The following is a 13,837-nucleotide window of genomic DNA, read 5'->3' as shown; positions in this document are numbered from 1 at the left end:
TGTGCATGGTTACCTGGAGGCTCTCATCAAAGTCTACCCATATGAACGGAAGTAGAAAGAGAAGTAGCTTTTAAACATGAATTTGCAATAGATAAAGCAAAGAGCTCCCACTTCATTAAACACAATTGAGTTGTATAGAAATTTGAAGAAGGAAAAAAACACCCCCAAAACATGTACTAATAAGAATTGTAACTTGTTTTACACACACAACTGTTTTATGTGGTGTGCTGGACAGAAATGAAGGGACTGTATACCTGCATGAAAAAAATACTTTGCTAAGGTAATGACATTGACTACACAATTCTTACCAAGGGCTACCAGTAGGCAAAATGCAATGCTTAAAATTGACATTTAAACATGAACAGAAATGTTCATGTGTGTAAGTTAAACAAGGTGTCTGATTGCTGACATATTTGAGTATACACGGTAGAGCTGTACATTACCACTACTCTGATACAGGCCAGCCTTAAGAAGTCAAACATTTACAAATTTTGTGCTCACAGATGATCCATAATACACACACACTTATAACCAGCATAAAAGAGTGACTGACATCGCTATGTGTTTGGAGAGTCACAGTGAACATCTCATAGCTGAGTAAAATTTGCATGTGTTATTATTTTCACAATGCTTATTTGAGCTTTAGAAGCAATGTTCTAAGATGAGCACACACATCAGGGGTATAAACTCTGCTGAATAAACTCCCTGAAAAAAAAATGATTGCACATTTCTTCTTGGGTACTGAGTGGCACAGCTCTGTAAGAGAATTGAAGTTCATTCTGTAGGTATCTCCACTTTTATCTCATTTATCCATATCTCAAAACAATACCTCAGAAACATTAATTTTATATGACACAAATGAATGTATATTACCTTTGCTATATCCTCTTGGAACGCCACCAAGTTCAAGTACGATATATTGACCAGGTCTGGACCATAGACAACAGTTACCATCCGATTTTCCAGTCGACCTCCTAAGTTCCCAGCATCCAATAGCTCGCGCAGTTTTGGATCCTGCAGGTAAATAAAATACAAAATAGTTAAAAATCTTTTGCAGATACTTACACTAAAAGAGGTGATTATTTTTGCAAATACATCAATTTTGAAAACCTGCGTTACTTTGAATATTTTAAACATGATGGCACTAGGTTCTGATCCAGTTAATTATTCGTTAAAACATTTAAAGTTATTAACCCAGAATAAAAATAAAATCACTACTGTAAACCCTTCAAAGCCTTTGAGCTCTGTATTGGTACAGCACAGGCTAAAAGCTGTCCAGCTGATGGCTGCACATTCCTATTCTCAGTTATTTTGCCTCAGACGATAAGCATACATAAACTGTTTTCCTTGTCAAAGTAACACAATCTGTCCAAAGGCTACTGGCCTCAGCAGAGAGATCCTCTATGACTTTAATGGATTTTAGAAAAAACTCAAAATAAAAACTTTGTTTTTCCTAAGGAATTAAGACAACTGTCTGGAATTATCTGTCTTAAACACTATGAAATGAATAATGGAATTCTGGTGATGCCCTCTTCTTTCTTCTTCATGTTCAAAAGTTCATGTATTACATAAATCATGAGATATATTCCATTTCTATTTAGTTTTTAGTCTTTTTTTTCAGGTTTACATCCAATATAGAATCATAGAATTGTTTAGGTTGGAAATGACCTTTAAGGTCACCTTAGTCCAACCATGAACTTAATACTGCCAAGTCCACCACTAAACCATGTCCTGTAACGCCACACCTACACGTCTTTTAAATACCTCCAGGGATGGTGACTCAACTGCTTCCCTGTGCAGCCTGTTCCAATGCTTAATAAAGAAACGACTACATAACACTTCGGTGAAGGAAAGATATAGTCAACAATTTTATCAGCTAACAATAGCCTGGATCTCAGTTTCACTGGTAGCATAAGCACATGAGAATAAATTTCAAGTTATTTTGTAACTCTACTGGTTTCTATTAGGCTGCAGCATTTCCAAGAAACGCACTCAGTGTTCAAACTAAGAAAGCTGCTTGGTCCTCGGCCTCAAGATGAAGTTTAAAAAGGCAGAGACAGATGAAAAGAAGCCCTGCATGACTGAACTCAATCCTTTGAACAGGGCCAGTGTAATTTGAATGCTCAGGTTTCCTAAAAGGCAAGATTTTTCAGTCTAGTACTGACTGAAACACTAAAAAATGGCCAGCAAACAGTATCACTGTGGGATGACAGATTCTGTGTAGAGATTAAATTATTTCAAAACTGACACAAACATATACTGCAGTTTACATTTCACTCTCACATGAACCTTCCCCCCCATCTGCATATGTTTAGTGTTTATGGTACTTCTTAATATTTAATAACTCTTTAATAAGAACCTAAATCTCCACCCACTAATACAAATTAAATTTAGTGTAACAGGACAATAAGCTTAAGATGATGAAAAGAGACATATTTCATGGATCTTGCAGGAAATCCGATATACACAAGACCAGGCCAAAGGGCATCTCCTGTTGGGCATCATATCTGCTTGTAGAAATGGAGTTATGCATATGTTCACCAAATACTTCACAAGGTTTAGGAGAGCATTTTGAACTACTGCGTATGAACTGCAAAGAAAGTACAAGGCTGTCTATCATAAAATGCTGAGCCTCATTAAATACTGGGTACAATGGCAAGTGTTGCAGGACAACACACAGAATAATCCTATTTGAGGGCCCTGTAAAGAAGGAATATGACTGTGCTCTGAAACAAAGACGATTCCTTGGGTAAACAAGCTAATGACAGGCTTTCACGTAAGAGAAAAAACAGAAGAGAGATAGAAAAACAGTAGTTGCATTCCAGAGATGAGGATTTGAAGGAGAAATACAAAGAAATTCTATAATTTACATCTAAGAGAAAAGCTAGAGAAATGCCCTGAAGATGTTATGTTAGTGATGGTGCACTACTAGATGGGTTACTTTCTCTTTTATTTACAGGCTGAACGTTACAAAGCTTTGTTTAATTTCTCTAGGAGATGAGAAATCATCTGCTTTTTACTCTCTACTGTTTCAAACAAAATCAGACTGATAAATGCTTCTGCTCAAGGGCCTGTCTGGGAAAAGCATCATTCTTTCTAAGCTCAAACTGAACAGGACTGTCTATCTGGTTTTATTCTCTTTCACATATTTGTCATTCCTTTCTTCCTTTCCCTGGCCAAACCTCTTCCTGACAAGTTTCACTCTTGGTGATGAACTGGAATTGTATCAACAAAAGAGGAAAGAACATAACCTTTTTCCTTCATATTTACAGTCAACTATAGGATGTCTCTATGACGGATCATACTCTTGTTTGTCTAAGATATGCATTAACCATGCACCACAGAATAAAAAAGAAACATATCTGAAATTAGATGTTTTTTCAAAGCAAATTCATTAACAGTGAAGTTGTCTGGGACTGGCTCAGTAAGATTTTAGAAGTGCACGTAAGTGGCCAATCAGGCAATGTGATTATGAATTTGGTCTTCCAAATCCCAGGATTTTTCTCCAGGTTTTAAAGGCAAGAAATTAGACAGACCATCCTCTTTGGCTTGCTGGGTTTGAATGAGTAAAATGTTGAATTCTTGTATTCTGTTTAAGACTTGTCTAAGACAGTTTGAAGCATGTAGTCCCTTACAACAATACATTATCTGGCTGCCGTCCAGCACCTATTAATAAAGAGCACACACTGCGTATCCTGGGCTATCTCAGCGTAACCTGCAATGTGCTCCACAGGCTTAAGAGAGATAGTTTTATTATAAGTTCAGTGAAAGAGAATAATTTTGATAGTAACAGGATTTATGCCCTTTTTGACCCCTGCCATGGGTGTATTTGCCCTTTAAGGGCAACAGATGCATTTCCACTTGTCAGTGACAACTTAGCTCTTAGCTGATGATCTAGGTCACATTATTTGGTCCTTAGATCTGAAGTTCTCAAACTTAGATACCAAAGCACACTGTCAGCTCTTCACATTCCTCATGAACAGATCTGCTCCCTTATTACCATACTTAGCTGCAAACACTACTAAGGAGATAAGCAAAACATCCTTTATCAAAATCTTGAAGACTATTGAAGCTCTATGAATCAAAGCCCTTTTTAAAATGTCAGCAAGTTTTTTTGTGGAGATGATAGGAAAGCACATGGAAAAAAAACAAGCAGCAAGAGCAAATTTAGCTTCTTTTATGTAAATCGGATTATTTTGATTTTGATAATTCCATTTTGAGGAATGAGACTGAAAGTCTGCTGCTATTTGGAGCTGCATTTGATATACTGGCTCATGAGCAGACAGATTGGTTTTCGGCATAAGCTCTTTGCTAGACTGGGGCCTTATTATGAACATATTGAGCTCTTTGAGAGACATTCAGAAGAATTATACCTACTGAATATTGATTATAGTAATTGTTTGAACACCTGAGCTACTGAAGCTCTGTCATGTCAGGGAACATGCCCATGGGATGCTCAATAAACAGCAGGCTATAGGCAATGCCCATGTAACTCAAAGTTCCCTTTGCAGCACAATGATTTAAGTCTGCTTTGATGTTTTCTGATGAAGGAGCATCCTTTTGCCTCATTTACTCAAAAGGTCTAGGTGCCCGCTTGCTTTTTCCCTTCCTCTAAAGTCTAGCAGGAACTTCAGCTCAAGGACTGGAGCTGCCCAAAGACTTGCCCTGAAACCAGGTCAGGAAAGCCAGTGTTTCTGATGCGACACCTCTGTGGATAAAGGGCTGATAGATTCCTGGAGGGAGATGTAAATTGTAAGCAGGCAAATACAGAGGAGCTGAGGAGGATGGTACTGGCAACACAAACAGCTTTAGAATCCACTGAAAGTCAGATTAACCATGTGAAATTAAGGCAAGAGTTGGCCAGAGGACTATCTGCTCATTTGGTAAAAAGCCTTCCCTATTTCATCCTGCTGTATTGACAAAACTAGCAAAACAAAATATACCTTAAATCAATCTGAAACAAAAACAGGAAACAGAAAAAAAAAAAAAACAAACAGCCAGAAACATGAAGAAAATAATAAAAGCTTATGGAATTCCTACAGCTTTCATGAACAAATGCTGAATAATCATATTTTGTTAGAAACCAGGATCCTATAGACAGATGCATAAAAATAATTTCAATCAGACTTCCAAAACTTTCTCCTGTTGTATTTTCCTTTTGCTGGAAATCATAAAAACAACGTAAACTTGAAGAGGCTACTCAGCCACATTAATGACAATCTCTGCGAAGACTGCTTTCAGCTGTGGCTGGTGTTATCAAAACGTAGCTCCTAACACTGAAATCCCAATTAGCGTGTGCTCTCCACATTACACTAAATGCCGTAACGTCTTTTAATAGTGTCTCCAGCTCTTTACATTTTTTTTCTGAAAACCTGCAACATGCCATCTGTCTGTAAAAATTTTCTGTTTTTTAATACATTGCTGTACATATATATAAAAGGCAGCCATGCAGAACAGTGAAACTCAAACACTGATTTAAACACACCAAGGGGCAGCAGGTCAGCCAAGGTTTCACCTCAGCTGTAGCACACTACCTTTTGTTACTAACACTTCTCAAAGCTGCAGCAACATCTCTGAGAGCAGCAGTCTCTGATCCCAGACCTGCATTAAACAGTAAAAGAATCTGTCCCTTGCTAAAGATATTCCTCGGCTTTTGATAGCTACAGACAATGTGATGGCCAAAGTGGGTGGCTACCCAAAAGACGCAGCCAGCACTTCTGAATTGCTAGAACAGTGAATGGAATTAAAATATAGCAAATTTCTTGGTGTTTGAAGACATTAATTTACAATGCAAAAAAATATAAAGGAGTCATTATAGACTACACTACATGTGTAGACTACATGCAGTGTGTACTGTATTATCTAAACAACATTCACTCCTGTGCATGCAAAATGCCATACACTCCCTGCCCCCTAACAGCTATCAACTGAAACTATTTTCTTACGTATCTCTTGCAGTAAAACATTGTCTTTAAGATGTCAATTAAATACTTGAGTCCTACCAAAGCTGTAGGCACGAAACAGGTCCCAAAGCCTCAAAAAAAAAAAAAAAAAAAAAAAAGAATCCCAAACCCTACACACAAACTCTGTTTATCAGCTATTTTCATTACTTCTGTCAATCTGCCTTGTGATTTCCAAAAGCTTTCTGTTTCTGGTACTAAATACATACTCCTTCCTTTAAAACACTGTATATAATGAAGGAAAAGTTTATTTCAGTAAAGCAGGATGGGACAGACTACACAATTTGCTGCAGATTTTAAAACTATATTACATAGCTATAAGGGTACTTCAGAATTCCCTGGAATCTATACCACAATCCCAAATTGTTGTATTTGTGTCCTGATAACTTCAGGAGAGATTTGAAACAAAAATGGCAACAGATTTTCATCTTAGTTTCATGCTCATCAGAATAAGATTTCCAAGCACTCAAAGCTGCACTTGTTTTTCTAGCTCTTTACGTATCCCAAGAGAGGGAAGATGTTGGGGAAAGAAGTGTATTTAGATTGGCTACATGTGCAAAGAGTTTTTCAGGAAACACTCAAGTTTGTGCTTAAATTAAACAAAGAACCTTACTAAAATAGGACCTTACGTTGTGGTTCTGTAAAGGTAAAACTCCCACAGATTTCCTTCAAACAGAACATCTTATCTTCAGGAATGCCTTATCACAGAGTGTTTATCAACAAAAATGTATACACATACATATATACAGCATGTATATTTCATATATTTGACCCAATCTTCACAATATCAGATCTTAACACCTTAAGCACCAGGTAAGTTGCTGTTGTAGGGATAGTATAAATAAGAAATACTAAATGTCTCTTAAAATCAGACCACTTACCCCTACGTCTAGCTAAGGACTTCAGCAGATTTCCCAAGCCCCAGATCCACTGAAGTGATCCAGCTGAACTCCACAGTGCAAGCTGCCCAGCACCAAAGACCAAATAAGCATAGGAATTGCTTTCCGTTGAAAAGATTTTACACCATCTGTGGTAGCTAAAGCACACAGTTCTGTACTGCAAGATTTCTCGGGTCCATGATGACACTTAAGAGTTGCTTCTCATCTTTGTCTCTACAGGTTAAGTGTTCTCATCTTATCCAGTCACTCCATCTGCATCTACAGTCAAGTAAGAAGCAAAGCACCTCCCTAGGCAAGTATTTCCCCACCTGTGGCGGAGAGGAATAAATTACCTACCTGACAGTGTGTTCTCTGCCTAGCGAGTACATAAGGTGCAGGTGTAAGCCATACAGGAGATGCCTGATTTCTGGAGGTGAGACAATACCACAGCAAGAGTCACACCCCAAGCCTCTCCTTGCAAAGGGATCATCACTCTGCATTGCCTCTCAAGCAGCTGTGAACTCCTGTGGTGCACCAGTGTGACCCTCAGAAACAAACTGCTCTTGCTAACTGGCTTAAATTTATTGTTAACAGTCCCAATACACATTTCAAAGCTGGTTCAAATACCCTTTCTGTCACACATCACCTGGCAACAGTACAGGACTCAGAACTTCCCATCAAGTGGATTGACAGACCCATCCTTCAAAGAACTGTGTCTTTCTTCTCTCCTTCCTTTGTTGAGACCAATGTAAAAACTATCAAGTTTCTCTTTCAGCAATCCCTTTCACTGATTTCAGAATGGATTCCAAATTTTGCATGATATCACCATAGCTACCTATGCACAGAAATAGAGCCAGCATCTTGTTTAAACACCCAAGCCATCAAGACACCATTTTTGTGCAAACTAAGTCAGTGTGTACAAAACAGAAGGGTGTATCTTAAAGAATTACTCTCAAAATCTAAGCTGGTCTTAAATGGACCATCTGCTCAGTTAATATGGGGGAATGTTTCTAGAGCATGGCACAGTATTAGGTAAAAGGAATCAGAAATGCTTTAGACAAAGTGTCAGGCCCTGGGGAAGCATATCCGAGACATCCACTGACTTCTAGGACAGATCTTGCTTGGTACATGCAGGAATACCAAATGCCTCAGATGCACATCCAAGGGCTATTCTTCCCATAGAAATGATCAGGGATGAAAGGGTACCATATATCATACATCAAACAGTCAATCCTGACTAACTCTCTCTGTGAAATGCTTATTCCACAACAACAATGTCTTTTCCCAAAATAGCTTAATCCAATTCCATGCTTGAAGTAAGAACGTCAATACATCAAATTTACCAGGAACAAGTTATGAACAATAGTAAAGCTACTTCTTTTTCTATGATGAACTTTTGAGGAAGACAGTACATGTGCCTGCATAAAACATACTTTTCTTTGGTTGAGAAATATGAGGTAAGCAAATTTACACCTGCACAAATGATATTTAACTTCGGAAAGGACAGGACTGTGTCAATATGCATTTCCAAATATATTCTAACTTTGAGTTCTGAAAATGTGGGATGAATTCAGTGATTTCATGTTGACTTTCTACAATAACCACAGTGTAAGACATGGGATATTTAAAACCACAAAATCTTATTAATCGGTGTAATACTTATGGACACCCAAAAACCCCATTGAGTATTATTACAGAAGCACAGAATAGTTTGCATTGGAAGGGATCTATAAAGGTCACCTAGTCCAACCCCCCTGCAGTGAGCAGGGATATCTTTAGCTGGATCATTATGTCAGCAACCAGGTCAAGGGGACAGAATGCATCCTTAGCAAGTTTGCAGATGACACCAAGCTGGAGAGAGTGGCTGATGTACTGGAGAGCAAGGCAGATAGGTCCCTTCCAACCTTCAATTTTCTACGACACCATGACTTCTGTACCAGATGTGACCACCTGTGTTAAAAGAATTTACTGGAGACAACAGCAGTCCTGGCTGACTGGGGAGGTCCCAGAGATTGGAAGTCAGCCAATATAACATCCATATATAAGAAGGGACAGAAGAATGATCCGAGAAATTACAGGCCTGTCAGTTTGACTTCAGTGCCAGGGAAGCTGATGCAGCAGATCATCCTGAGTTCCATTATGCAGCACATGCAGGACAACCAGGTGATCAGGCCCAGTCAGCATGGGTTTATGAAGGGCAGGTCCTGTTTAACAAACCTGATCTCCTTCTAGGACAGAGTGACCTGCTTGTTGGATGAGGGAAAGGCTGTGGATGTCATCTACCTCGATTTTAGTAAGGCATTTGACACTGTTTCCCACAGCATTTTCCTAGAGAAATTGACTGCTCTTGGCTTGGATGGGCATATGCTTTGGTGGGTGAAAAACTGGTTGGATGGTCGAGTCCAGAGAGTTGTGGTCAATGGAGTTAAATCCAGTTGGCGGCTGGTCATGAGCGGTGTCCCCCAGGGCTCAGTACTGGGGCCACTTCTGTTTAACATCTTTATCAATAATTTGGACAAGGGGATGGAGTGTGCCCTCAGTAAGTTTGCAGATGACACCAAGCTAGGTAGAAGTGTCAATCTGCTTGAGGGTAGGGAAGCTCTACAGAAGGATCTAGATAGGCTGGATTGCTGGGCCAAGGCCAGTTTCACGAGTTTCAATAAGGCCAAGTGCAGGGTCCTGCACTTCGGCCACAACAACCCCCAGCAGTGCTACAGGCTTGGGGAGGAGTGGCTGGAGAGCTGCCAGGCAGACAGGGACCTGGGAGTTTTTATTGACAACCAACTGAACATGAGCCAGCAGTGTGCTCAGGTGGCCGAGAAGGCCAGTGGCATCCTGGCCTGTATCAGGAATAGTGCTGTCAGCAGTAGGGAGGTGATCCTTCCCCTGTACTTGGCTTTGGTGAGGCTGCACCTCGAGTATTGTTTTGGGCCCCTCTCTACAAGAAGGACACTGAGGTGCTGGAGAGGGTACAGAGGCAGGATACCAAGCTAGTAAAGGATTTGGAGCATGTCTTGTATGAGGAACGGCTGAGGAATCTGGGGCTGTTCAGCCCGGAGAAGAGAATGCTGAGAGGAGACCTTATTGCTCTCTACAGCTACCTGAAAGGAAGCTGTAGCGAGGTAGGGGTCGGTCTCCTCTCCCTAGTAATGAGTGACAGAACAAGAGGAAATGTCCTTAAGCTGCACCAGGGGATGTTCAGGCTGGATATTAGGAGGCATTTCTTTACTGAACGGGCTGTCAGGCATTGGGACAGCCTGCCCAGGGAGGTGGTGGAGTCACCATCCCTGGAGGTGTTTGAGAGACGGGTAGGTGTTGTACTTAGGGACACAGTTTAGTGGTGTTGATAGAGCTAGGACAAAAGGCTGGACTCGATGATCTTGAAGGTCTTTTCCAACTGAAACTGTTCTATGATTCTATGAACACTATAAACTTACCAATAGAGATTCAGCATAAGCTTTGCTGAAGATGCTATTTCTCCTTATAGTACAAAATCAGATTGACTTCGGGGGGGAAAGGGAGGGAAACATCCAAATGGTGTCAACTTCAATACCATACTCAGTGAAAACAGGATTTCATATAAAATACAAAGAAAATGAATTGTACATGCTAAGGAAAAGCCTGGGGACAAAAATAGGGCCACCTCATTCCTCTTTTTCTGACCTTTCTCACACTGCAAGTGATCCAAATCCAAGCTTCCATGGGTGTCTCATGCTTTCGTGACAGAACATTAAGCAAATATTCAGCCTGCATATTTGTTTAGTTCCCCTTCTTAGTGTTCACATTTCTCAGGTTTTTTTTTTTAAGGTTCATGGTATTTAAGTTTTCAATTGGTTGCAAGTCTGTGTGTTCTAACAAAAAAACAAGTGACAGTATAAACATCTAAGTAAAATCAGACCAAATGTGCTATTTTTCAGTTCTTTTGGACGTGGTTCTGATTAACATGAAAACATTTTATATCTTACAGTGTAAACCTTAACTTAAATGACAATTTGAAAAAGGCAAAATACTTAGAAGCTATGCACATGCCCATTTGAACTATGCACAATCTTTCTCTAGAGGTTTTCTAACTCGTGAACATTTTCATCAATTTTTATTAGCTGCAGATGGTTCATTATTTTAAAAATTACCTTTAAGCAACACATTTCCTTTCACTGCTTTTCCTTTCTCAAAATACTTTGAGATTTTCTTCAACAGAATTTTAAAGGAAGAGATGAAGAGATAGCAGAGAAAAGAAACTTCTGTCATTTTCATGTTACTTTTGTTAACTCTTTTTCTTTGGTCTGTATGAGACTATTGGAAAGTGCTAGAATGAAATGATTTCTACAGCAGGTTGCATAGCACCTAAGGGAAGGAATAGCTGGAACAGTAGCTTAATTTTCACTTATCTATAAAACCCGTATGCATTGTTCTTCCAATTCTGAATTGCTGCATAGAGCTATTTAAATAGGGTTACTTCAGAGGTTGAGGTACAATTAGCTACTCATTTACACATCGTTTGTAAAAATCTAGATGCTTGGAATGAGCTGAATGAGAGGCATTGCATGAAAGCCCACTACGCTTTTTGGAGTGCCCCATAAGGGCTAGAGTACGATCACTTGCATTTTAATTCATTTTTTAGCTGGTGGAAGTATGTACATTCAGACGGTCTATAATGCTGAATGCACCAACTACTCACCCCATATAAAAATAACAGATGAAACACAGAAAACTATAATTGAAAACATCTGACTAACGAGCTGTTTATTATTGCAACATTCCAGACACGTTCATTGGGAGAAAAAAAGGAAAAAAAAAAAAAAAAGAAGAGATATCCTATTTATCCATGCTAGCATTATTTTGCTCTATCTTACCTGTTTGTGAGACATCTTTTGCTATAATTTTTTTCAATTACAAAGTCATATGGGATGCTTACTGCTAAAGGTTTCAATTTACCTGATTTTAATTACTGCAAACACTCACTATTCCTATTACCTTTAAGAATTTCATTCTAAGAAACTCATTTGCAGTATAGCAAAGAAAAATAAGCTATTTTAATGATGATAGTTTTTTTCCTTCTTGGACTGTATCAGATATACAGCTGCTGCAAATCAGACCGTGAGCCCTCAACAGACTCAGAAGGGCATATCTATTTAACTACTGACTGCCAATGACAAGGTCTCGTGCACTGTCACTTGTCACAAAACTTTCACTACATATTATTACATATCAGTAACAGTAATTCAGAAGCAGAAATATATTTAGACTCTTGACATTTGAAAATTGGTGCAAAATTAGCCTGCACTGATGAACTTATTTCCTGCAGATCACAACAGAGTTGTCCCAGCTCACGCAACTGTCCAGCTCAAGGGGAATTGGAGCCAGGGTACCACCAAGGCAAGGGAGTGCTCATTAGCTGAATGGTGCCTTGACTCTGAAAACATAACAACCACCCTAAAATCAGCTAAAAAATCACACAGCAAAATCATACAGCAGATGCCACTGCTTCAAATGGTAAAGTTAAGGGAGAGGAAGTAACATACAATCAATACAAGTTATTTAAGACTGCTTTTGAGAAGTTGGTCAGCTTCAATTTACTTCAAAGAGGATAATCTTTGTACATTTTAACTTTTTATATAAATATCTAACAGAAAAAGATGAGAAACAGATTCCTGTTTTAGAAGACAACATGATTACTGAAAAAAAAAAAGAAGTAAAATCTACAAGGAGTATGAGTAAGAACTACAAATATGGGGTTTTTTGGCCGAGGAGAGAGTGAAAACAATGAATAAATGCAGAAATTGGATTTGGGTGGTTGTATGACAGATTAATTTTACTACCTGTGAGAGTACAGGAAATGTCTTCAGTCATTCCTAGCAAAAGAACATGCAAACATTACTGTCTTTGACAAGCAGCTGCAGAGAGATGGAATTCTTCAAGGGATGTCATGGACATTATTTTAAGCAGTTGGTTTTGTACTCTAGGGTTCTGAAAAATAATCAATGAAGGGGATATAAAAAGGGTGGCTGGATTGATTTGAGACCCAACTCGAAGAAGAACTTAACACATCTACTTGGAGAACAGTCCTGAAAGAAATCCCAAGTACTACATACTTATGAGCAGCCAAACAATGTGAGAATACCAAGATAAGGATGATGGAAAATCTGTATGCAAGAAGAAAGTGATGGAAATGGTCCCAAAAGAAAACGACTATATGGCATGAGGTCCACATGAAGAAAAATCCAGATGCAGACATTCAGTGCAGGGAGCAACTTTGTGCATCTGAAATATTCACATGTGTTATAGAACCAAAATTCACTCATAAATACACGTCTCTGCCTATGCATCTGCAGATATGCAGTATTAAGACGACTGCATTTAGAAGTAGTGTCAGCAGTAACACCCAACTCAGTCCTTCAAGCTTCTCCACTTCTATTAGTTTTCCTGATGGTTCATAGGAAAACCTACAGAGGCAATAGTTTTTCAGTTAAAAACACAACTGCATCCTTGATATCCATCAATGGCTCTTTCCCACAGCAGAAATAATTAAATGGCACTTTGGGAAAGTGTGAGGAGTAAAGGATATTTGCCAGCTCAAAACCTTGCACAATCTTGTGAACTTTGAAACCACTTGTCTAAGTACTAATACCAGCCGATGTACTGAAATTAAGAGATAACTGGAATTCTGCATTAACTCACCTCCTTAACAACTCTCCTCAATTCAAAGAGGTTAACCTGGATTTATGGTAGTTGAGAAAAGGTAAAAATTGTCACAGGAAGTTGAACAGTTATTAATTATTTTTAAAAGTACCTTGTACAAACCATGGCAGCTTGCAAAAAATTCCATTTTTACATTTAGAAAGTGGATCAGCACTTCTCTTCCTAATATCATTTGCTAAGTGCCAGAGAGACTTCCAGTTATCCAAGAATTTAATGAACTACATCCAACAATTTAAGGCTGTTTCATTTAGATAAGAGGATTTCCAACTTAAAGGATAAAATAGCCTTCAAAGCAGCGGA

The 13,837-nt window shown here is 38.8% G+C and overlaps 1 protein-coding gene across 1 annotated transcript in view; it reads right to left on the bottom strand.

Annotated features, from left to right (window-relative positions):
* PLCB1 (phospholipase C beta 1) overlaps window positions 1-13,837 on the bottom strand; it is a 399,681-nt gene that overhangs the window by 154,414 nt on the left and 231,430 nt on the right. Inside the window, exon 4 of the mRNA XM_086460815.1 lies at window positions 874-1,014. Within this exon, the coding sequence (XP_086316941.1) occupies window positions 874-1,014 (141 nt within the window). The remainder of the gene's footprint in view (window positions 1-873; window positions 1,015-13,837) is intronic.

Source organism: Leptosomus discolor, chromosome 2, assembly GCF_034619465.1.
Source record: "Leptosomus discolor isolate bLepDis1 chromosome 2, bLepDis1.hap2, whole genome shotgun sequence".
Lineage (NCBI taxonomy): Eukaryota > Metazoa > Chordata > Aves > Leptosomiformes > Leptosomidae > Leptosomus > Leptosomus discolor.
The sequence above is the reverse complement of the archived record's forward strand: the minus strand, read 5'-3'. Positions and strand labels throughout refer to the sequence as shown.